The 23,884-nt window shown below is 37.1% G+C and overlaps 4 protein-coding genes across 6 annotated transcripts; 1 reads left to right on the top strand and 3 right to left on the bottom strand.

The window, feature by feature from the left end:
• The first annotated feature begins 768 nt into the window (after positions 1–768).
• Positions 769–7,672, top strand: LOC116289562 (pecanex-like protein 4). The gene is made up of 7 exons (XM_031696511.1): positions 769–1,810; positions 2,064–2,234; positions 2,906–3,387; positions 3,637–3,743; positions 4,554–6,322; positions 6,405–6,591; positions 6,792–7,672. The coding sequence occupies exons 1-7, from the start codon at positions 1,122–1,124 to the stop codon at positions 7,053–7,055; spliced, it is 3,669 nt and encodes a 1,222-aa protein (XP_031552371.1). The 5' UTR covers positions 769–1,121; the 3' UTR covers positions 7,056–7,672.
• Positions 7,673–7,683: 11 nt separating this feature from the next.
• Positions 7,684–12,307, bottom strand: LOC116289565 (actin-related protein 2). The gene is made up of 10 exons (XM_031696513.2): positions 12,157–12,307; positions 11,979–12,089; positions 11,711–11,869; positions 11,540–11,596; positions 10,941–11,013; positions 10,578–10,714; positions 10,302–10,387; positions 10,124–10,187; positions 9,477–9,755; positions 7,684–9,124 (listed from the first exon to the last, which is right to left on the bottom strand). Exons 1-10 carry the CDS (start codon positions 12,202–12,204, stop codon positions 8,954–8,956), a joined length of 1,185 nt encoding a protein of 394 aa, XP_031552373.1. The 5' UTR covers positions 12,205–12,307; the 3' UTR covers positions 7,684–8,953.
• An 804-nt stretch (positions 12,308–13,111) lies between these two features.
• Positions 13,112–17,098, bottom strand: LOC116289561 (uncharacterized). Its single transcript, XM_031696510.2, has 2 exons — positions 17,021–17,098; positions 13,112–15,840 (listed from the first exon to the last, which is right to left on the bottom strand). The coding sequence occupies exon 2, from the start codon at positions 15,823–15,825 to the stop codon at positions 13,945–13,947; it is 1,881 nt and encodes a 626-aa protein (XP_031552370.2). The 5' UTR covers positions 15,826–15,840; positions 17,021–17,098; the 3' UTR covers positions 13,112–13,944.
• Positions 17,099–17,918: 820 nt separating this feature from the next.
• On the bottom strand, positions 17,919–23,475 carry LOC148904919 (protein YIF1B-B-like). Of its 3 annotated transcripts, none has more exons than XM_089024151.1 (5): positions 20,776–20,913; positions 20,422–20,478; positions 20,112–20,267; positions 19,671–19,764; positions 17,919–19,106 (listed from the first exon to the last, which is right to left on the bottom strand). In XM_089024151.1, the coding sequence occupies exons 2-5, from the start codon at positions 20,475–20,477 to the stop codon at positions 18,939–18,941; spliced, it is 474 nt and encodes a 157-aa protein (XP_088880277.1). In that variant the 5' UTR covers position 20,478; positions 20,776–20,913; the 3' UTR covers positions 17,919–18,938. The 3 variants fall into 3 exon arrangements, 1 of the variants encoding a protein (XP_088880277.1); XR_016118713.1 differs by lacking the exons at positions 17,919–19,106; positions 19,671–19,764 and adding exons at positions 21,097–21,343; positions 21,808–23,475 and having other exon boundaries at positions 20,186–20,267; positions 20,776–20,969; XR_016118712.1 differs by lacking the exons at positions 17,919–19,106; positions 19,671–19,764 and adding an exon at positions 21,097–21,495 and having other exon boundaries at positions 20,186–20,267; positions 20,776–20,969.
• Positions 23,476–23,884: the final 409 nt, after the last annotated feature.

Here is a 23,884-nt window from a genome sequence, read left to right as displayed (position 1 = left end):
CAGAAATTTGTAGGATCATAACTGCACGTGCCATGATTTGAAGTTGCGGGGATCAAAAAGCGGCCTAAATCTGCTTTCATGAGCCCAGACTTAAATTTAAACAAAAGAACGAGGTCATGTGTATCCCTACGATATTCTAACGGAAGTAAGTTTATCTAGCCTCTCTTTATAGGTCACCTTTCTATCAGGATAATTAAAAATGAGTTTTGGTAGCGCGACGTTGAATATTTTCAAGTAACCTACGATGTAAAGCTGTGTAGGGGGAACACAGACACGAGGCATATATTCTAATATCGGTCTAACTTACATAAGTTTTCTTGTTGATATGCCGGTTGGTAATGTCTTTACCGCACGCTCGCTTTACGAGCCCGAGGACTCTGTTTCCCTTTGCGCACATATTCTTGATATGGGTAGAAATCATTAATACTACTATAAATTAAAACCTACAAATATAATGGAAAACTAGAAAAAAGGAAACAGTTTTAGAAACTATTCATTCACTTCATTGCTAGCCTGCGAAACGGCCCCCTTCCCCCAACGTTACGTTGTAGTGTGGATCCACAAGGCGTAGCCGAGTGGATCCGCATGCTACTTTGACAATGTGATGACGCAATTTATCGTCAATAAGAGGATAGACACACAAAAAGTGATGTCTAAATTTGTTAAATCGACCATTTTTTCAATATTTTTCGAATGGGAGTGCTGTGTTTTTCTTTAGTTGTTATGGGTTTCCTGTGGCGAGCGGAAACTTTGACGTCACAAGTCGTTTTTCTTCGTTCACAAATACTCAATGTGTGATGTTTTGGACCAAATTATGGCATGAATTTAACTTTCTGCTGAACAAATAACGACAGAATCTTACAAACGAAGGATAAATGTCATTTCTGAATGTGGTTAAAGGCTGATTCACCCCAGAACAGTCCCAAGGCATCGATTTTTCGGTTTATGATGTTTAAGTGGTAAGAAAATGGCCTTCACGACGAATTAAACAAATAATTACGTTTGGAATCGAGACTGATAAAGCCCAGGAATATCACCTTAGTCGCATTATATTCCCAAATCACTACGAAGATCATGGCTTCAAAGTTAACTCAGTAATCGAGAAATCAAGATTCGATCAAATGAGTGACTCCGGAGCACCGTTGCTTAACGACTATAAACTAGACTTCTTCAAGAAACGGTTTCCACAAACATTATTAGGAGGAATAAAACTTCGCCTTGGCTACGATGCTCCTTTTTACGTGTATTGTAACCAGGTCTTGGTATTTCTGGTGCCTTTATTGCTTGGTGGAGTACTGACGATTATTTCCGAGTATGAAGTCTTATCATCTTCGATCTGTTGCTATGTGTATGGATGCTTAGTTACATGTCTTGTACTGACCGCAAATCTCGCTGTATGGTTTACGAACAGACGATATACGAACGTCTCTAAAGTACAGCCTAATCTCCTGGCTGAGGAAGATGAAGTGGAGTTTGAGTCTTGCTGTGGACGTGAGACATTCCAGTTTATATTTTCGACCAAGAAAAATGCAGCAGAAATCGTTATTCAAGGAATATTTTCTGGAATATTAGGTGCAATAATGTTCCTTTACTTGCTACCTGTCAATCTAAATGATCTCTATGGCAACACCGCAGTAACTGTGATTATTTATGGATTTGGTTGGATAGTGGTCTGTATTGCACAGTATTCCATCATTGCCACCCCTCCTCCAGAGCCAGCCATATTCAGACGACATTTATGGGTGGATATTGCCCCATTCATGCGACCATTTTATGTTTTGCTGTTTGGAATTTCTGGCTTGATAATAGGGTATGTTTTTTAATGAAGTTGTTTGAAAAATTCTAATATCCACTTATACCATAGAACATTGCTTTCTCAAGGAATCCATGAGTACTGATTGCTTATCATTTATTCTTCAATTTATCCACCTATTTATCCATTTGTCCATCTCTCCATCCCATCCTCCATCTATTTAACCCCTCCACTAACTTCATTTGTTCACCCTCATCCATCCATCAATTTATCCTTCATTCATTGATATGATGATGTTTTCAACCTACAGGTCTCATTCTACTCTCATTCTTTTGAATCAAGTTCTTCATGCTGTTTTCCCATTTTTACTTTTCCTGTGGACATTTGGAACTCTCCCTCCACTGGATGCCCTTTTTTCCTGGGTAACCGAGCAGCTCTTGGTATTTATTCTTGGTGGATCTCCCATGGCCACAGATTTAAGGTTTGTACCTAGTATACATAGTGCAGTTTTCGTATGACTGTGAAAAGTTCACAGCATGAACACGGTCGTGACACAGCAAGGGATACGCCAGAAATCACACTGCACGAGAATTTACTCTCCATCCAATTAAATACCTGGAACACGGCATAATTACAGGGCGGACACCTTCACCCCAAGATCACGGCACTTTTAGACCAAACATAGAGCAGTTTTTGTATGACTGTGAAAAGCTCATTGCTGTAAGCATGATGTGTTGTGACCGTGATGCTTTCTAGAATTTTATCAGCCAAATAAAATTCTAGAAAGTATCACAGTCACGGCACGTCACGCTTACGGCACTGAGCTTTTCACAGTCATACCAAAATTGCACTAATGGTGCACTTCATTGGGTGGCTGGGTTTTCATTTGTGGGCAGGTGTGTTCCCAGGGGGGAGGAGGGTCATAGGGATCTGACACCCTCCACCCTTGATTCTATGTATAACTAATGCACTTTCTTGTATGACCACATTCGGAGTAGTTGGTCTCCAATGAATGAAAAGAGTTTCCATTTCCCCCCTCTTACATGCACACACACCTCTACTGCCTATAGACTGAGGAAAGTATGTTTATATATATAATGACAATATGAAAATAATCCTTACCACATCTGACACCAATCCTTTGGTTTTCAGGCTTATTGTGATGCTACTTATATCCATGATTCCTGCAATTTTGGCCATATTTATTCCCAGCCATGTTGTTGTCATTATCCTCTCAAGCCTCTTTGGGTACATCTTAAGTTTGGACATATTCAGCATCGCTGCCTTGATAAGATCCAAGATAACTAATAATATCTCTCCCAAAAAACCAAGTGCCCAACAATGGTCCATAAAAGAAATTATAATAACACTGACTCTGTTGGTCCTGGCTGTGACATGTGGCAGTGTTGGTGTCGTTCTCTCTGATAAAGTCACTTCATTGGATGGTTTTAGCTTAACATTTTGTGTGCTGCTATTTATACTCAAGTGTATGGGTGATATGCAAGGAGTCTATATCATGGGGTTTGTGAGAAATCCTTTGTACCCGAGAAGTATAGAATCGAGAACAAATTTTGATAAGAGAAAGAGAAGACTCAGATACATTGCCTTGGTGTACCACTTCTTGTTGTCATATGGTAAGTGCTAAAGGTAATAGGATCCAATGAAGTGGATTTCAGTAGGCTGACTACTGAAATTATTGCAGAGCATTGTAATATGGTTGTTGTATAAAACAGAAGTCAAGGGAGAGACCTAACGAACTCTGTTCATTACATGATGCTAAGTCCAGGAATCAAACCTGTTGACCCCTAAGGTGGGAGATGGGTGCATGACCACAGTGCAACCCAGTGAAACTCTAATAATTATTTAATTATCCTTGCTTGCAGTGTGTCCTCTTTGCATGGTAACTTTCCTTGGACTTGGACTTCAATCACAAAGTACTGGATTCTTGGCAGTCATGACGGCTCTTGGTATTGTGAGGGCTCTTAGACAGGTACTGGTTCTAGAAAAGATTTTGTGTGAATATTGACAGCATCCTCTGAATTAATCACATGCACAAGTTCTCTGCACCTCAATTAAAAATGCTCCAATCAAACAGGACAGTGTGTTAAAATCACAGCATGGCATCTAAAAAAATGGCTTCAAATAGACCATTTTGGCTTGGGCATAATATTTTCCCATTTCAGACCACCCACCATTCTTTAGAGTTTAATTCTTTGTTTAATTGTTGCACATGAAAAGACACATAAATATGGATAAAACTCAAAGACAGAATCTTATAAAGAGAAAGACAGAAGTGGTCTGAAATGTGAAAACGTTACACCCAAGTCAAAAAGGGCTATACCCCAAATTTCAAGCAGGCTACATCTGGTGTGTGGTAATGGCATTGTTTTAAACCTGTTGCCATGGTGATAAGTGTTTAATATCCTCTATAGCTAGTGTATGTCGTCTTTAAGTAATTCAGTATAAACCGCCACCCGGTTAGCTCAGTTGGTAAGAGCGTCGGTCTGCTGTGCGGGAGGTCGTGGTTCAAGCCTCGGCCGGACCAACACTCAGGGTCTTAAAATAACTGAGGAGAAGGTGCTGCCTTTGTAATTACATCTGCAAATGGTTAGACCTTCACGTGGCTTGGATGATCACGTTAATGGCGGTCCCGTCCCTAATTAACTAGAGACGTTAAAAGAGGACCATGAGTTTATCAGTTGAATTACTGTCAAGTGTTATCCTCTATAAACAAACTTTATTATTATTATTATTATTATTATTATTATTATATTAACCTATATGTCTTGATTTGTTCCAGGTGTGGCAGAACACTTTCAACAGTCTTCTTGATCTCTCCATAGTGTGTGTCATCAATGCATATCTTGTAGCATATACTGCAACTTGGTGGAACAATGCTGGCCTTGCAATACAGCTTGTCTTGGTAGCTGTATGCCGAGACAGACTCCAACAACTGTTCCAGAAGGTTGTTTTCATGTCCAACCTTGCTGTGACTTCTTTTGGTCTCAAGAAGCAACGCCACAAATCAATTCCTACCATTCTTATTTTGTCAGTCTTCCTATTTCCTATAGTGTTATCAGTGATTCTAGTGAGTGCTGTCTTGTCGTCACCTCTTCTCCCATTATTTTGTCTTCCTTTGTTTGTCATTGGGTTCCCTCGTCCACTTCGCTCATGGCCTCAAGGAGGAGACACTGTTATCTCGTCCGGTCCTGATGCTGTTTACTACCAGCAATTAACTCCAAAAGTAATATCCTCACTTAGCCAGTCCCTTGCAACAGGGTCCCTTGGGAGTAGACAAGCAGGAGACCATTTCATGCTGAGATTCCAGGATAGATTAGTTTGGATTCATGTGTTAGAGTGTGGCTACCGGTATTCCTGTGCTATAGTCAAGGGACTAGAGATGCAGGAGACGTCATGTCATACTGTTGAGGCTGCAAGGCTGGATGAGGTCTTTGAAGCTGCATTTGTACGTGAAGATGAGCAATCTATAATCTACTGTAACCCTTATCCTTGGAACACTTTAAGACCTTGCGATGTTGCTAAACTTGACTCGTATTCTGATGCCAGGAATGTCCTAACTGGAATTATTGACCAGCCAGAAAATTTACAGAAAGTCTCAGAGAATTTCTTAAAAACTCTCATTTGGGTGTTTATCCAAGACCGCAAAAATTCCAACAGGAATGCTGGTGAAAGAATGGCAACCAGAGAAATGAAAAGTGGAAAAATGAGAGGGGGAAGTACAACTAATACTGAAATAACTGTAGTCAGAATGCCAAGTCGTGATGGCAATCATGTTGATAATGTTATGATTACTTCTTCAGAAGCTAGGAAAACAGAGCCCGTAGCTTTGCCCAGAAGCAGCTCTTTACCTAGCATCAATGGAAGTATCTGGTCTCAAGACAGCTTACTTGTTGGAAACAATGTTTCTCCTAAGGGGCTCTCCCAAGTGAAGCATGAAAACAAAGGGAAGGATGTTGATAGCTTGAATTCCTTCGAACTTGATGAACTTACTGCATTTAGACCAGACAAAACTCAAACTCCTGAGTTTTCTTTTGGGGGATTTCCAGCAGTTGATACGGGCAAGAAAGCCACAAAGACTGGTGGAGAGTTTAGAGAAACTACTCTGAACACAATCGAAGTTGAAGACACACATGTCAATAGCACAAAGACAAACACATTCGTTGCTACCCCATTCCATTCTGAGACCTCATACCAATTAGACTTGCCTTTAAAATGGAAGTCAGAACTGCCTCTCACGGACAAACAGTTAAAACCCATCACTACAAAGTTTCCCCTGTCGTGGTATCAACATGTCCTATATATTTCAGAATTAAATGCAAATACTGACGATTCCATAGCAAGTGATTCAGTACTGATGGAATGTTACGAGCATTTAGTGTCTACATGTTTTGCTTTAGTCGAGGTGTTGGGGTATCCAGGGGCATCTTCTTTCAGTTCAGGGCCTGTGCACCCATTAAAGGTGTTTAGTGGGGAGATTCCATGGTCACTACATTCAGACTGGTTGCAGAAGGAATGTCAGCTTATGGATCTCGTCGTCAAGGCATACAGGTGAATATTCATAGAGAATTTTCTCTGCGTGGGAAACATTGTTTCGATTTCCAATGAATTAACAATTTTTCCATTCCATTAGGTATGCCTTTAAGTTAATGTATGACGAGGCTGTTCTTGGTGAAGTAACAAGCCACGAGGAGTTAGCGGAATATCTGACAGAATATGATAATGATTGGTACATGGGTAAAGACACTGACGAGGACTGGGCAAGAGCAGTCATTAACAATAAACCCAACTTGTTTTCGCTTGGACGCAACCCAGATGACGTAAGTGTGTTACAATCAGCATGCTCAAAGGATCATGGTTTAGACTGGGAGCAGTTTTTCTTAATTTTTGTCACTCTTCATATTTATAGCCATTAAACACTCCCAGGGGGTTGGGGGTGACTCTTTAGTCTAGGAATTGCCCATTTTGTTTGGCACATCTTATGTTCCTGTAATAAAAGTGTTTTATATCTGTATTTCAGGGAACTTACACCAGTCGGGTATTAACAAAACAAGCAATCCTTGCACCTGTTGGTCATTTGAATAGTGAAGCTGTTCGTGGCCATTGGGCGTCATTAGCTCTTGAATTACTTTACTTCACCAATGACGACGAAGAGAGATACAGTATTCAGGCCCATCCTGTTCTCTTGAGAAACCTGACAATACAAGCAGCCGACCCCCCACTTGGGTACCCTGTGTACTCTTCTGGACTTGTCTCTGTTCCTGTGCATGTTTCTCCTTTGTAAGGATTATGAATTTGGGTACCCTGTGTAATTGTATGGACTAATCAAATTCTGTTGGGTGCCCTGTGTAGATCTGAAAATAAATATTGTAACATATGAAGGACATATACCTCTATAGAAAAAGATGTAAATAGTGTGAAAAGTTATTGGCCATAAAGAAAGCATGAAAAGATTCAATAGACCACTTGCACCGACTCCCAAGAAGAATTTTGTCCCCCAGAACAATTCCTCTAGGACATTAATGCAAGGGATCTATACTCCAATTTCAAGTTCTGTGTTGCTCAGGATTAGCCTTGATTTTGGGCAGAATATTCATGTGTTCCAGTGAAGGTCCGTGGAATTTCAAAGTGTTTGTCGTTTGTATTGTTGAAGTTGTGCATTCTTTACTTCACAGTACTGTAGTTGGTATCTGTGAATAATTAAACACTGATACAAGGCTAAGCCTGTGTGAATGAATCTGCACTCAAGGAACACAGCAGTAATTTGGAACTTGAAACTGGTCTATTTTATCATGGAAGAATGTTTTCTGTAGTAACCTTCTCCAAAAGAAAATGGATGGGAGAAGAAACGATTCTACTTCCACACTTTACTAAAATAAAGCCTCAATAACATATACTATACAGCTGAATACTTGATTTAGTATTTTTATTGCTTTTCTATAAAATCATTTTAAGTGTAAAAGAAATATTTTGACAAGAATATTCAATGGAAATTTACAATAATTATGCTGAATCTTATTGTGGCTAAAACAATAGAAAAATACCCCCTTTTCCTGGCTAATGCATGCTGAAAGAACGACTGGTGTGTGTCAATGTCTATCAATTGATGAAGATAGACATCTTACAACCTGAAAATATTTCTCCACTCCTGACACTCTTACAGTAAGTTATGCTATAACTACTTTAACTTTATCCTGTTATTGATTATTATGGCATTTAATTCAGCAAATCTATACAAAGTACAGTATAAAATATTGCTGATGATGATGATTTTGGATGATGATGATGATGATGAGTTCACCACATTTATTCTAATACTATAGCAAGCAAAATAAATGCCTTGACAACTTGTGAACACAACAAAAAAATAATTCTAACGACTCATCATTACTGATGAAAAATCATTTTCTCTGCCATCATGTTGCCATTTTCAAATCACTCAAAATTCAACCTTAATTCAGAGCTTTTTATATCATATATCTTCTCAAGCACAAGAACAAACGATATTCAAAGAAAAAATGATGGCGTGATATGAAATTGTGCAACATTTATAAGGCTCAATGCGTCTATAGCAAAATTAGATTTCTTTTATAAGAATCATACTTCCCAGAAAAAATTATCAAGAAAACTTTCAGATATTAGCATAGAGTTTGTCTAAAGCTTTTCTTAAGGATAGCAAAAATATATAATGTAATATTGTTAAATTGCCATTATTGCTTGCTATATATCACGTGACTTTTTGGAGTTGACTGGGGGGCAAACAAGCGGTTAACTGGGGGGCAACTAGTGGATGCCAAGTCAAAACATCAAAATAAGTCCTCAAACTATTGTATTTGACTATTTTCACGACATCAAACCACAAAACAAGAGATCAAAACAACCTCCAGGATTCTACAAGCCATCAAAAAAGAGCTATTACCGGAAGTGACGTCTATTGATAGCAACCTATTGGCAGAAAGGATAGAAATCCAACTAAGAAAGGAATCCCCATTTGTCTAATACATGAAAGCTTCCTAAATTTCTCCTAAGCATGATATGAAAGAAGTCGATAATAAATCAAGAGTAATTATTATCTAGAAATGATTAAAGAAATTGTATTTTAAAATATGGATGGGCCGTTCAGGTTTTCAAACACATACCTCCTTGTAATTGTGCAACTAGGACCATTTATTTTTTATTTTCTTAGCTAACTTTGATACCTAACTTTTCAAGGCATTTTATACCCTTCTCTTCGTACTCCTGTCTCGTCATCCAGAAGTTATCCTTGTCCTTCATAATATCAGCTAACACGGCTCCACCCATGAAAACCATGTGCTTTCGCCGAGGAGGATCCTCAATACGAATCTTGAATTTCTGGGGAAAAAATGTATATGCAAATATTAATCAAAGGGAACTACCATATATACACAAATCAAAGCTATTAGAGTCATGTGTCTACAACCGTACTGTATAGTGTACTGTTAAAAGAATTGTCTATAAACTATTAATAGTCTATCACGTCAAACCAGCTCAATTTGGAGGACAAAACAAAATAATCTAAATATCCTGAGAATTGAAAACCTACTGTTATGTCCTCCAAATTGAGCTGCATTCTGACATGCTGCAAGGAGTCTATTGGTGATTGACCTCTAGTGCCAAAAAGTAGCAGTTTTGAAAACCAAAACATTGGCAGCTAACTCGCGTTTTCAATTCCATTTACTCGTACCGATAGTTTTGACACATCTCCCTTGAGTGTCCTTTCCAAGTACAATTGCTTGATCTCTCTCTCCAGTCTACTCGGCAGGCCAGGATACATAGTAGTACCACCAGATAATACAATATGCTTGTAGAACTCAGAACGAGTATCAATATCAGCTGCTTGAATTGTATTAAACAGTAGCTCTGCTACTCCAACACCTTCAATGTTGATCAAGTGAGGCTGGAACAGTGCCTCTGGGGCTTCAAAACGTTCTCCACTCAGCTTGACTACTCTTCCATCAGGAAGCTGAACAAATACACATCAATGAGACATTATGGTTAAAAAGAAAAGATCAGAAAATATGCATTATAAAAATCAATATCAAAGTGATCGCATAAATAACCCTACCAATACACAAGTTGAGAACTATGCACCCCTCTTAAAATATTGTCTTGAATGCAGGGCAAACATGGAAATACAAAAGAAAAAGGCCACAAATTTCATTGAGAAATAAGTGTCATTTCTTTACTATTTTCATGTCAGCCTCACATCCATGATACTTTTGATACTTTTGAGAAAAGTCCATTGGTAGGTCTTTCCTATTGTTTGTGTCTTTCAGTTTTCGTTTCTACATGACAAAGAAAAGTCATAAACAAAGTACTATATATACTCACAGTATATTGTTCTACGAGCACAGTTGTTTCTATTGCTAGTTTCTGTTCTTGTTCAATATTGTACCTAAAAAAAGTATCAATAGTATTGTTAGACAAATGCCAGAGTGTCATACAAGTTAGAAACAGAAACAAGTCTGAAGCCATGAAACAGAAAAGTTAAGAAATTGGTTCTACCTACCCTACATAACAAAGTTTTTCCTTCATCATTCTGACAGTTTCAAAATCAGCAGAATGGTTAAAAGCATATCCTCTAAGCAACATCAACTGTTATAAAGATTGAAAAAATATAATTGAAATTGAGATGCAAGACTAGCATAATGGCAATTTGAGTGGAGTGATGTATATATGTCGTAAATATTCATTCAGTGTGGAGTGACTAAGTGAATGGAAAGTCCCTCAAAGTGATTGTTCACTTATACTGTAACAAATACTTTATAGAAAGAACCAGCCATACTTTAATGAGGTATTTAGTGATGTCGCGTCCTGCTATGTCCAGTCTTCTTGTGAGGTGAGGCAGAGCAAAACCTTCATATACTGGGCAGATATGGGTTACGCCATCACCAGAATCAACCACAACTCCAGTTAGAAGACCTTAAAGAAACAGCAAAACTATGTGAATAATTATAATTATAACAATAACAATAACAATAAAAAATACATCTATTTATTTGAAATTGAGTGTTGATTGCTTCTGTAGATGCAGAAGGTTTCAAGGGGTTGCAATAGTCATGACATACTTGTAAACATAACTGAAAGTACACAGCTTTAGCAATTATAAGTTAATAAATACAACAACAACTCTAGCAATCATTCCTACCTTGGGCATATAAAGTTAAAACTGCTTGAATTGCAATATAAACACTATCAAACTGGTAATGTTCAAACATAACCTGAAAGAATAGTATCAACAGAGAAAAATAACATAAATCCTCTTGCCAAAAAATCCCTCACATCATACAAGCTACCATATAAAAAAAAACAAATATCAGTCACACAGTTCATAACTTCAAAATCTCATTTAGAATTCTGATTACCCAATATGACAACTAAAGACATTTCAAAATAACCCTGATTACAACTTGAAATTTAATAATATAGGTCATATTTAGAACAAAGTATTGCAAATAGCCGTGATTTGACAATAGGAACGACATAAGCTCAAGTTTCAGCACACAAGTTCAGATATTTCTACTTGCGAAAAGCATCAATTTTCCAGCTGTTAAACCGATTTATTTAGCTAGTTGAGATATATCAATCTTATTTTCTTAAGATTTCATACAAATCTAGTAAAAGGTGTTATCGTATTAGTAATGAAATGTAAAGCAATTGGGCAGTCAAATATAAACAAAAAACAAGACTAGACTTGTTAACTTTTTATTATACAATCTAATTTACTTAATTGTGTCTAATGATTACCTCCACCATTTTTTCTCTGTTCTTCATGGGATTCATTGGCGGTTCAGTCAGCAAAACCTAAGAATATAAAAAGAATTTGTGATGGTATAATACGACAGGAAATAAAGAGATGAAGAAGAAACCCCACCTACAAGCTTTCGTGTCAAAGAATCAAAACTTTGTCATTCTTACCTTGCATTCCCGAGGGTTAATGTTTAGTTTAGACTCGCCAAATGTGTAGTCCCAAACGTGTTTCATGTCGTCCCAGCTCCTGACGATACCATTATCCATAGGGTAATTTACTTCGAGCATATATCTCAGCTTACTTGCTTCATCACCGACCATTAAATCCTATCAAGACACCAGGAAGTTATATTTTTGACCGGTTTTACAGCACAGTACGACTTGTATTGAGCTTTGCAGAAGTTAGGGCTCTTGAGTATCAATTTGGGTTTCTTACCTTTATTTCGATGTCTCCGACTTTTTGTGTTGATCGTATGATTGGTCTTCCAACCATTGACGGAAATATGTGAGCAGGGAAGTTGGATCCTGCAAATCCACACTTTACAAACTGAAAAAAAGGGGTTTTAGTGGGAGATAACTTAAAAAGGACACATCCATAAGGTAGATGAACGTACCCCAGTTCCATTATCGCATACGATGACTTTTTTACCGCTTGCGTCCATGGCGGATGGAAGCCGATAGACGAACAACTACTATGCAGAATATCCAAGATGGCAGAACGCAACTTCCTCCTCCACCTTCTTATTTAGTCACGTGATAATGTAAACATTAACCCCTCCTCCAGCCTCGTTCTAACGTTCATAGAAAAAGCAAATTTAACAAATCGAAATCCCTTTCTTTACTCCTGGGTATTGCTATTGTCTATTACCATTTATTAATGTTTTTGAAACTCTAAAAAAATTGTTTGGGAATTTTAAAATCGTCGTTTCAAATGTGTTGCACAGGTAGTCCAATCAATTCGGCGTGTCTTGCAGCTTCGAAGAGAACAAGTTTGTAAAGTGCATTGCACCATTTATGTTGAAATATATATTTCGTCGTCTTTAAGAAATATTATATAGATAAAAATCAGAGAAGATAATATAGGTAAGTTGTAGTGCTTGGGAACGAGGTTATTCCGGGCGAAAGCCCTTGGAATTAAATTCGGAAAAATTAATTTCCGACCTCGCTGGGAGGTCGGAAATTAATTTTTCCGAATTTAATTCCAAGGGCTTTCGCCCGGAATAACCTCGTTCCCAAGCACTACAACTTACCTATATTATCTTCTACTATTTCATTAGTGCCACGCGGTCCACATACTCTCATCTTTAGATAAAAATCATATTGGTCTAGCTAGCTCTCCAACAAACCGTTTTCACAAAAGCCAAGACGCGGGAGTAGATTATACCATCGGTTCAAAACTAGTCTCGGGCAACAGTAAGACAAACAGCGTTTTATCATTCGAACATTCCTGTAATAGACAATGACATAACTCACTTTATTTTTAAAGCAATCTTTTATATGCAAAATATCCTTTCAAGTCTCTGTACATCTGTATGGACTCTAACAAGTAAATATATATTTCATGGCCAATCGAACTTTTAATACAAGGTAATAAATAACTTAAATTAATTTTGATCCCTGGAAAAGCGTTGAGGTAGCCTGCATAGCCGGCCCTCTTTTGCGGCCTCAAAAGAGGGCCGGCTACGCAGGCTAGCGTTGAGGTTACTGTAACTCCTTTTTTTTAATTATACTGCTAAAATTCATATTTCATGGCCAATCGAACTTTTAATACAAGATAATAAATAATTTAAATTAATTTTGATCCCTTGAAATGCGTTGAGGTTACTGTAGCTCCTTTTTAAAAAAATTATACTGCTAAAATGGAAAAGGGACTGAAACAAAATACCAAACGATGGGGTAAGCCATTACGAAGTTGAACCTTCGGACCCAACGATGCATATTTTTTGAGCAGATGCCCTTTTAAATATATAACATTCTACCAAAAACGAAAGTCAAATTTCACTGGAAGTAAGCATGTCCTGAAGTGAGAACAGTCCATAAATTCAATTTACTGAAGAGTAATTGGTCAATACCTCAATACCTCACTATAGGCGTTGGAATGGACGAAAAGCAATCTCGAAGAGTGTGCCGCGAGCAGTTTATTACTCAGGAAATCTACTCTATGGCCCGCTTAGATGAAGATGAAGTGACCCTAACTCTTTTGTTTTGGATGACCACTGAGCGATGCGGAAAAGACGTCAACAGCACTGGAGTCACCCTACCTTCATTTTAACGGGGCTTTGGCAAGTTCGTTTATATAATGTTTCGCGTTTCTGTAACCCAGATAAACTTTGGGTGTGGCACGCTTTTGTTGCTGGACGTTGCCATAGAAAAATCGAAACAGGATGCAAAACCAGATGTTGTCAAGGAACTTGGAATGCTATATTTCCATCAGCAGGGAATTTATCCAAACATGCATGGAACTTGGGGTATCTACACGTAAGAAAACGACCCGGCTTGTAACGACTCCAACTAGACCCCATACCCCCAACTTGAAGCCAGCTTTGTGAGTGTTTCAACACGTCTAATCCGTACCGATTGCGTGCATAGAGGCCTGGGGAGAACATAGAGTTAATCCAGTAACCGTTGATTAGGACCTTGGTGAAGTAGACAGGATCTCGAAGCTCAGGGGGAAGGAACAAATACCCAGACATTGTTGGCCATCCATTTATTTCAGTATAAATGTCTGGACTGTGGAACACTAAATACCCTTTGCGACGTTTTAATATCTGTCCGTTTGCGTCCCACTTTGGTGCTGAATACCCATTCAAGTTGAACCCCTTTTGTCGAAAGTAATCCTGGAACTTTCTAAGATTGGTCATATTTTGGGATAACAGTGACATATCGCCATCTAAATCCCAAGGGATGTAACCACTCATCTTCACAGCACCTAGCACTGAGCCTGCGTCGAGCTCGTACAAAATGTTATGCTCCGCACAGAAGTTCTGAAAGAAGTTCATAGCTCTCCCATACTGTTCAAGACAACAATATGGCATAAGAGCATACTTAGTCACTTTAGTTCGACACTTGTAGGAAATTTCTTGGCAAGAAAAAGCATGTTTTATACCTCCTGGGAGAAGAATTCTAATGAATTTCCATTTTGCGGAAAAGAATCGCCATACTTCTCTGTTCCTCCGCTTTGTTTCAGCTATTCGTTCATTGGTGATATACATAGCATCGGGACAGTTCATAGTCTGATATCCCGTGTCGAGCACCCTTAAAAAGAAATCCTCAAACACAACCTCTTTGGGTAGTTTTTCTCCAAATTCATCGGATTTCAGGATTTTTGTTTTGGCCACAAATGGGCCCTCCAAATCATCGCAGAACATACAGGATCGAGAAGAATAGTGGTATCCTTCCGTATATTCTAGAACGTAGTTTTTCTTTTTTATCTGGCGACATCCAACCTTCCAGTGCCCAGTCCAGTTACGAAACGACCCTCCAACCACCCCAACGTAGTCCATTTCACTTATCATACGAATTTGTCTCCTCACACGGACCCACCACGCGAAATGAACCACATCGCGCGCGACAAGGGTGTAAGGCGTGGTAACCTTGGCAACCAATTTATTCCAAATCTTCCCCATTGTGCTCCTTTCTTCGACAGTAATAGCAGTCACGTTTGGAAACTGCTCGGCCATGTCTTTAATTTTTGTGTTTTTTGGTGCTATGTACACCTGGACGCCTGGGTATGTCTTGTTTATCCCATCCAGAACCAGCCCGATTTTGTCCTCGTACGGTTCAGGATAGTTTACAGTGTTAAGTAAGATGGTCAGGACTTGCGGCAATGGCTTGACGTTGGAACAGTTTTGTGTGACCCAGCCGAACTGAAAGAAAGGATATCCCTTCTTCTCGCCGAGATATTGCTCTGGACACACATCAAGGGTGTCGTTAAGGTCGATAGGATAGGTTTCCTTCTCTACTTCAATAATTCTGCTGTATTTGAAGTTTCGGTCGAGTTCTTCCAATATACCTTCCAGCTTTAAAAGCGTATGTTCTGGAGGTTTGACATTTTGATCGAGGGAACTCTTCAAGTCTCGGTGTATTTCACTCAGCTTCATGCTTAAGTCTCTTTTGAACGGTAGCAGGTCTGTGTAACGTGGTGGGCAGGGGGGAGTTCCAAAGCTACTTGAATCAAGCAGGAGAGAGGTGAACAACGTTACCAAGATAATGCATGCGCAGAAAAGAATAAACAATATGCGACGATTAATGGTTTTGCTTGAAGCGGGATGAGACTGTTTCATTTTAGCGATCTGAATCTGCAAAAGAAAAAATAAATCAATATATTTGGATGAATTTTTTTCTTAATTGCCAAAAAATGTATAATAGTCAAAGGACCTGTTCGTCGGCATTTATAACGGTTGTATCGTCGTGTACGGGAATTGTCAGGGGAATTCTATTCAAATTCAAATTTCAAGTAATCGGCTAGTAATCGTACCCTACGACTAAAAAATGAGACCACCCAACCGAATTCACTTCGTGGTCTAGGGGTTAGGTTTAGGGTTAGGGTTAGGGTTGGGGTTGGCATTGTAGTAGTTCTTTGGTGCCGAAGGTACCGAGTTCGATTCTTGGTGTCTTCACTTAATTTTTTTTCTAAGTGAGGAGAACAAAATTTCTAAGTCCCACTCGTGTGTTCGGAAACCTATGACGTACTTCGTTAATCCGTACACGACGATAGTACCTTTATAACATCCATACAGGTATTCAGCGATTTCAAAATGTCACGCAATCTATGAATAAGATCCCTTGAAAGTTTAATAGGACGTAATGTTATGACGGTGGGGATAACACCGAGAAAGTATTTCGAATTGCATTCAATTTGTATATAGCTGAAGTGCATGTTCTGATAATAATTCTGCAGTTTACCTTTCATTTCAGTCTTATCTACCAAAACTACAAGAAACTTAAAAGTTCTTATATACTCCTTCTTGCGAGAAACGCTAAAAAACATTAAAACAAAACAAGATAGAACAAGAGACAGATAGAACAAAAATAGATAAAATAATTCTCCATTGATCGCTGCAATGGTGGGAATAAATATAATGAATTTACTACAAGCCTGAATGAAATGTGATTATCAATCTACTAAACGGAACGCTTCGGCTTTAAAGCTACCAATGTTTTGTAATGGGGTGAATGTTAGAGGTCGTAAGCTTATTTACAAAAGCAGCAGCTTTGTTGGCTTTAGCTGACAAAATAGTCAATATTTTTTTGCAGTAGTGAATGGAGAAAAAGTCATAAAGTATTCCTTAGCAATAAGACCTATGAAGTATCGTTTTTTTAAATATAACAAAGTCTTCGTTTGAAAAGACGCTCGATCTGCTCAAGGGTCGGTAGTCATAGTTAGCAAATGGCCGCGTCTGCAAGTTTAGTAAAATTTCGCGCTATATGAAATGCAGTTGTTGGCGAGTTTGGAGAAATCATGAAAGAATTTCATACCTTAGGGCGTTGGATGTTGAATAAGGTTTTTCTTGGTAAGAATATCGTAGAATACTGGATGCAAACACATCGAACTTATTCCTGTAATACGATACTGCCAGTTGACCTCCCGATGCATGCACGTGGATGCGAGATGTGACGGCTCCACAGGAAGCCCAATCATTCATACATATCATAGTCAAAACATATCAAAATAAGTCCTCAAACAATTGTATTTGACTATTTTCACGACATCAAACCACAAAACAAGAGATCAAAACAACCTCCAGGATTCTACAAGCCATCAAAAAAGAGCTATTACCGGAAGTGACGTCTATTGATAGCAACCTATATAGCTAAAGGAAGTGTGAAAGTTCAAGGAATAACAATGAAAGAGATTAAATCAAGCAGAAAAATGACAATAAAAGCGCATAACAAACAAAAAATAAAATGAAAACTTTTACTAACAGAGTCTGATTGTTTGTTAAGTTCTTAACTTAACTTAACAGACTCTATTAGAGTACAAACAATTAATCCGTGAAACACTAATTACTAAATAGTACAAAATAGTGCCAGTTAAACAATAGAAAACAATGAAATTTGCATGAAATTGTGCTATTTAGTATCACTAAAGTTTCACGGATTTACTGTGCTCACCCTAGAGCGAAAGTTTTCATTTAATTTTTTTGTTTGTTTTGCACTTTTATTGTCAGGGGGGGGGGGGGGGAGGGCTTACAATCAGTATCCTTCTTTTTTCGATCCAGGTACCATTTTCTTTTCTGTTCCAATCTATTTCCTCCGTTCACTTTACTCAGATAGTTTTGTCTTGATAAACATCTTTTTATGTATATTGATTTCTTAACTTTCATACAATATTATTCTTTTGTTCTAATGGTAGTTTAAAGATTTAATACTCATGTTAGTGGTAGGACACGGCACTTTTACTCACCCCACCTCTCCTCAGGAGGTACTACTACTTAATCTAGGAAAATTATAATTGACCTCTGGAACAATTAATGGTTCATACTCAAGGTTGGAGTGATTGTTGTCATACAATAATTGCCCTATTTCACTATGACATCACATCAAAACAATCTATTGTTTAAAGGCAAAGGATCATGGTTGTCGGAGAGGGTCAAATCAACGCAAATTCACTGAAAATTGTTCTAAAACCCGTATCAATCTACGAAGAGAAGTACAATAGCCAGCAAATGCTCAGAATATTTTTAGTACATATTAACACATATAATATCTGAAAAGCAGGCCATTTTAGATTAAACTGTTTCGCTAGGAGCAAATTTTGTCGAATTTTCTATTCGATTTGGCGATTCTATCCCTCACATAAACAAGCAGTGACGTCATAGTGAAATAGTGCAATTAATGTGCTTCATCTGACATGCAGTCACTCAAAAAATGCACCACATACTTATGCATAATTTTACTTTTTACAAAATAATCTTCTGATGAAAAAACGCAAGGAAGTTTCAAAAGGCCACCAATTTCATAGCAATACTGCAAATTATTCCTTATTCAAGTTGTTTGCCATCTCCTGCCTAGGCCAAGATCCTTTCCCAACTAGTCTGTGTGCAGGCCAACTTCACCAGATAATGACCAGAGTGGGCCTGCACACGTCCAAATACTGGTTCCTCCTTTGACTTCTTTCTTTCACAGAGGTCTTCAGAGCATAAACTAAATGAGTTGAATGCAGGTTAAACTGGAGATCAAATCTGCCTTTTATCTGCCTTGATCCTTTGCCTTAAATTATAAACACAGCATAGAGCTGTAAACAACATGAAAACCAACAGTCTACATAGTTTTCACTTTCTCTTAGGATGTGCTAGAATATCAAATCTACTTCATACATATTCATGACCAAGATAACACATGAAATCTAGACTGTCATGAAAAAATAATGATAGATACTGTAAAAAAGTTTTCTTTATGACTCTACTGTAGTTGTTGAGGGTCTTAAGTGGTTGGTCAAGAAGTACATAAAGAAAGGTTGCAAGGCAGCAATAAATAGCAGCAAGTAGATCCGCCTTTTGCTTGTACGTGCAATACTATCTGATTCTGTCTCAGGCATGATGATTAGACGAAGGGTTCGAATCTAGAAGGAAAAAAAAAAACCAAAAAATTAATAAGTTTAAGAGTTTCTTTGTTCGTGGGAGTCGTGACTTTACTACTTCTTTGTTTCATCCACGTTTTTTAATAGTTTTTTAACGTTTTTCAATAGTTAAAACACTGGTCACTTAAACTTTACTTTGCAATAACATGTGTATTTATTTATCATTTTCTGATGTTTTCATTTATTTACTCATTCATTATTTCCATCTTTCTTTTCTCCCTCAGCTCTTTCATTCCTATTTTCTATTATTCAATTGTTCACGCTGTTTGGTTCTTATTTAATCCATTTTTTCTCTTTTTTTTATTGATTGATTGATTGATTGATTGATTGGATTGATGGATGGATGGATTGATTCATCACAAAAATATTCAAATATTCATTTATCACTCCATCCTTCCTATATTTTTCTTTTTTTTTCCTCTCTCCCATTTTAGCTTTTTCCTCTTCACCTCCATCCTGTTTGTCATTTTTTTACATCATTAATCAGATTTTTACAATATTAATAAGAACATTTTGTCTGTTATAACATTCGTTGTTCCTACTAACCAAAAAGAAAGCATCAGTAATACTCATGTAAATAAACACAGTATAATATCCAGTAGAATTGAAGAGAAGACCTGCTAGACTGCTGAGAATCATTCTGAAATGGAAGACAACATCATAACGATAATAATCTCTAGGTATTATAAAACACTGGATGAATGAAAAATGCCAACAAAAAATCTTTCGGCAAAGGAAATCAAAAGAATACAAATTTAAACATTAAAAATCTGCACTTCTTGATGAAATGGAAAAATCGAAAAAAAAGATGTTGCCCATAAAAAATGTATGGAAAATTAGATCGCAATGATAAGGAACCTGAACTAGGTATTAGAAAAGATTAGATGGCCTTAGGGGTGCTAAAAAACTACAATTCTGAAGAATGAAGAATGAAAAATGCCAAAAACTAAAACCTTTGCTAAGGAAATCAAAAGAATGTCTGCTTACCCAAAGTACTTATATCCACAGAATGCTAGCAAGTCTAGAGTTTTGACTTCTGCTTGCACATTACAAACGTACATGGAAAATATAATAGCCATGATTTCAACCACCAACCAGATCAGAGCCGAGCTTGCTGTGATTCCTAGCTGTTCGGGGGTGAATCTAAATGTATGAAATAGAAGAGAAATGATTGCAATTATTCATGTAAGAAAAGTCAAGGGAAGATCAAAGGGGTGAATTAGGTGGAATTAAAAAAAGATGTTTACTACTTTCTGCCATGGACAAGTATTTATGATGATTATTTTAGGTTACATACCTGTTTTGAGTACCCAGTACAAGGCCAGCAACAAGTACATATGTGACAAAAGCCATACTATAAAAAAAATAATGCTTTACAATGTTGAACACTTTTTTGGCAATTATTAAACATTATATATATTATTATTATATATATATAATTATATATATTATTATGTTGATTGCATAAACTTCTTGTTTATAATAACAAAATGAAACAAGGTTTGAAAATTCTCTACAATACAGACCATGCAAGCTAGTTGAATATGATTATTTTATGCACTTGTGCATGTGTGCAGTCAATAAATTGATTAATTAATAAACAGTCAAATAATACAGTACTGTAAATATATAAAGTTGTTTTGGTACTCACATCAATTGCAGTTGTAATTTGTGATTTTAAAAGCGATCCATGACCATTCACCATTTTCTTTCTTTTTAGCATCTATAGATCTTCTGTGAATAGAGTCACCCATTATGTAACCGTCTGACTGGCCAGTCCTTGATAAACCGTGATTAGAAAGAAATAGTCCACTATCTCTTTGTAAATGGGATGTTTTCTGTGACCTATATGGAAAACACAAACATCCTTTTATTGATTTGCCTTAAGCATTAAAAAATGGTTTTCCTCGTATTATACTCTGATAAAAACACGCGGGATGTGAAGAGAACACTTGAGAAGAATATAACTCACCTAAAGTATGCAAGGGTATGCAGTAAAACAACAGTCCTTTGTTCTAGTATCTCTTTCCTGGTACCAGTATTCTGTATTCTATTGTCATCTCTAGATATGGAGTGAAGAAGCATATCATAAAGACCAGGAGAAGTCTTTTCAGCAAATGCCCTCATAAGTTTAGGATTGTACAGGTCTGGTCCCATGGTCTGATAGTGGTTGTACAAGGCACACTGGAATTTAGCCACAAGGTTTTCAAACGTCATGCCTGAAAACATAAATTTTGTTTGTGTGTGAACATTAATTTGTAAAATTAATATATAGTGCTCCCACTAATACTTCCTGTAATATAAATGTTTTCTTTAGATATAAACATGCAGCTTTATGTGAGTGTTTGTGTCAAGGGCAAAGATGTGGTTGCATGTTAAAAATAGTTGTAATGTACTTAGAGTATAGTACTAGAGTTACTACATTATATAGTGAGGTCATTAAACCTGTATAATAGATATTACACTAACACTCTGTTCCATTGTTTTCTTTTGAGTCCGTTTGACTGTTATAATAACACTTTTACAAGCAATTTCTATTTCATGGATTAAATGCCCTCAACATGTTATTTCATGCTAAATCTATTGCTTTAATGTTTATTGCTCTGGAGATTATTTGCACCTAAAACCTATGATGAAATTTATTTATGTATGCTGCATAACAGAATTGAAATACCATCATCACCTTTCATTGTGTATAACCAAGTTGAAAACTGGTTGATAACATACTGGTTGAAGATTTATTCGAGTTTGTTGCGTTACGTTTGTACTAGCCATATTTGGAATGACGATGTAGTGATCACGCAACAGTATTCGTAATTAAAATAAATCAGTTCTGCTCCAGATTTTGTGCTGTTTAGTTGTGTTTTTGTTTAGTCCAAGTTTTAGTTTTAGTTTCACTTATTTTCCTGCGACCTATCTTGGAAAAGACCTGCAATGAGTTTCATCATCTTTGCCGTTCAACATCAACTTGGTCACATTTGGCGTCGCGAGCAGGATAGATCGCCAGGAAACAGAGAAGATGAAGATCATGATTTTAAACAGACTCCAAAGAGAAGTTTAAAAACAAGAAAAAGCACCAGTAGAACTCAGTTCGACACAGTTGGTCGAGTGTCGACCTTAAAAGAGGACCACGGAGGAGAGGATTGTTAGAAGAAGAAGTAGAAAGAGAAGGAAAAAGATGGAGCTAAATTTACGTTACGCCGAGCTTTTGAAACACGCGCGCCATTTCGTTGGATGACGATTTTTGCTGTTTTGTTTCAACTGTTGAACTGAATAACGATTCACAGACGATGACTGATAAGTAGATTCTGAATGAAAAAGTAAAGTGATAATACATGAACACTTCAAGAGCAAATTTAAGCGGGAAGTAGAAGACAGTGAAACCATAGTTGTACCAAATGTACAAGTCATGTGTTCGTGAGATGAAGTACTGAACAAACACTTACGCGTTTGACATAGTTGTACCCAATGTACAAGTCGCGTGTTTGGGAGATAAAGTACGAGGGAAAATAATGAACACTTACACACTGACATGAGCTGGGACTCTCGCACAAGATAGAAATGGAAGTACGGAGAGCATGATAGAACGTTACACAGAGCACAGTCTTAAGTTTTATCGGGAAGTTCAAGTGGAGGCTAAAGAGAGCGAAGATGATAAACTGGAATTGGTTGTCAGGTCTTCGCGGGAAGCCAGAGGAACATAGATTTAACTTACAGACAATTGTGTTTTTCTGGACATTTCTCTGAACTTTGTAGTTTTGGTATTATCTATTGAAAGCCTTGTATTTGTAAAAGTTTTGCATTTATGTTTGTTGCCGTGGACGACAACACAATTTGTTGGGAGGTGTGTAACCAAGTTGAAAACTGGTTGATAACATACTGGTTGAAGATTTATTCGAGTTTGTTGCGTTACGTTTGTACTAGCCATATTTGGAATGATGATGTAAGTGATCACGCAACAGTATTCGTAATTTGAAAAATAAATCAGTTCTGCTCCAGATTTTGTGCTGTTTAGTTGTGTTTTTGTTTAGTCCAAGTTTTAGTTTTAGTTTCACTTATTTTCCTACGACCTATCTTGGAAAAGACCTGCAATGAGTTTCATCATCTTTGCCGTTCAACATCCACTTGGTCACAATTGTCTCAGACTTTTCCAGTTTTCCAGTTTCTTTCCAAACACCAGATTCAACGAGTACCTGACCATTCTTATAATAATTATAAATTCTGTTAGACAGATAATCTGAGTGGAGACGGTACTCCCACTGCAGGTGTATATGAATCTTTGTCTCGACCCCAAGACCATAATAATAATAAAGAAGAAGAAGAAAAACACGGTAAAAAAAAAAAAATGCTATATGTAAATGTATAAAGTATAGGGATATATGGTTTATCCCCAGCAAGCTGTAACAAGTTTTTTGAAACTGTAAAATAAAAGAAACACAGTGGAAACAATATATCGTTGAAACACTATTACTAAATTGTACAGAATAGTATTACCTGAACAAAAGATTTAGCATAAAACAGTATAACTTAGCATTAATAATATTTCACATATATATTGTTTGCACTTTATTGTAAAAAGGAGAAAAATGATACAATAAAGTTGTTGTTGTTAGAGACTTGTTCTAATTTATTTATTTACTTACATAATTCATATATTTAATTATATGTTAATTTTTTATTTATTTATTAATATTAGAGTGGTTTTCATAAACCTGTGAAATTCGTACTCATTTATTTAGTGCTATTCCGCTTGAAGACTT

The sequence above is a fragment of the Actinia tenebrosa genome, unplaced genomic scaffold (assembly GCF_029948245.1).
Source record: "Actinia tenebrosa isolate PJP-AT-01 unplaced genomic scaffold, QUT_ActTen_1.0 PGA_scaffold8__29_contigs__length_14323225, whole genome shotgun sequence".
Classification (NCBI taxonomy): domain Eukaryota; kingdom Metazoa; phylum Cnidaria; class Anthozoa; order Actiniaria; family Actiniidae; genus Actinia; species Actinia tenebrosa.
The sequence above is the reverse complement of the archived record's forward strand: the minus strand, read 5'-3'. Positions and strand labels throughout refer to the sequence as shown.

Bases quoted from the DNA above. Each gene is read 5' to 3' on its own strand.
- LOC116289562 (XM_031696511.1), top strand. From the start codon at position 1,122: ATGAGTGACTCCGGAGCACCGTTGCTTAACGACTATAAACTAGACTTC. The intron at 1,811-2,063 runs GTATGTTTTTTA...TTCAACCTACAG, and splicing joins ATTTCTGGCTTGATAATAGG to GTCTCATTCTACTCTCATTC. The intron at 2,235-2,905 runs GTTTGTACCTAG...TTTGGTTTTCAG, and splicing joins CCCATGGCCACAGATTTAAG to GCTTATTGTGATGCTACTTA.
- LOC148904919 (XM_089024151.1), bottom strand. From the start codon at position 20,477: ATGGCTTTTGTCACATATGTACTTGTTGCTGGCCTTGTACTGGGTACT. The intron at 20,268-20,421 runs GTATGTAACCTA...TCATACATTTAG, and splicing joins GTACTGGGTACTCAAAACAG to ATTCACCCCCGAACAGCTAG. The intron at 19,765-20,111 runs GTAAGCAGACAT...CTTCCATTTCAG, and splicing joins TGTGGATATAAGTACTTTGG to AATGATTCTCAGCAGTCTAG.
- LOC116289565 (XM_031696513.2), bottom strand. From the start codon at position 12,204: ATGGACGCAAGCGGTAAAAAAGTCATCGTATGCGATAATGGAACTGGG. The intron at 11,014-11,539 runs GTAATCATTAGA...CTATTCTTTCAG, and splicing joins ACAGAGAAAAAATGGTGGAG to GTTATGTTTGAACATTACCA. The intron at 10,388-10,577 runs GTATGGCTGGTT...TCTTTATAACAG, and splicing joins TCACTAAATACCTCATTAAA to TTGATGTTGCTTAGAGGATA.
- LOC116289561 (XM_031696510.2), bottom strand. From the start codon at position 15,825: ATGAAACAGTCTCATCCCGCTTCAAGCAAAACCATTAATCGTCGCATA.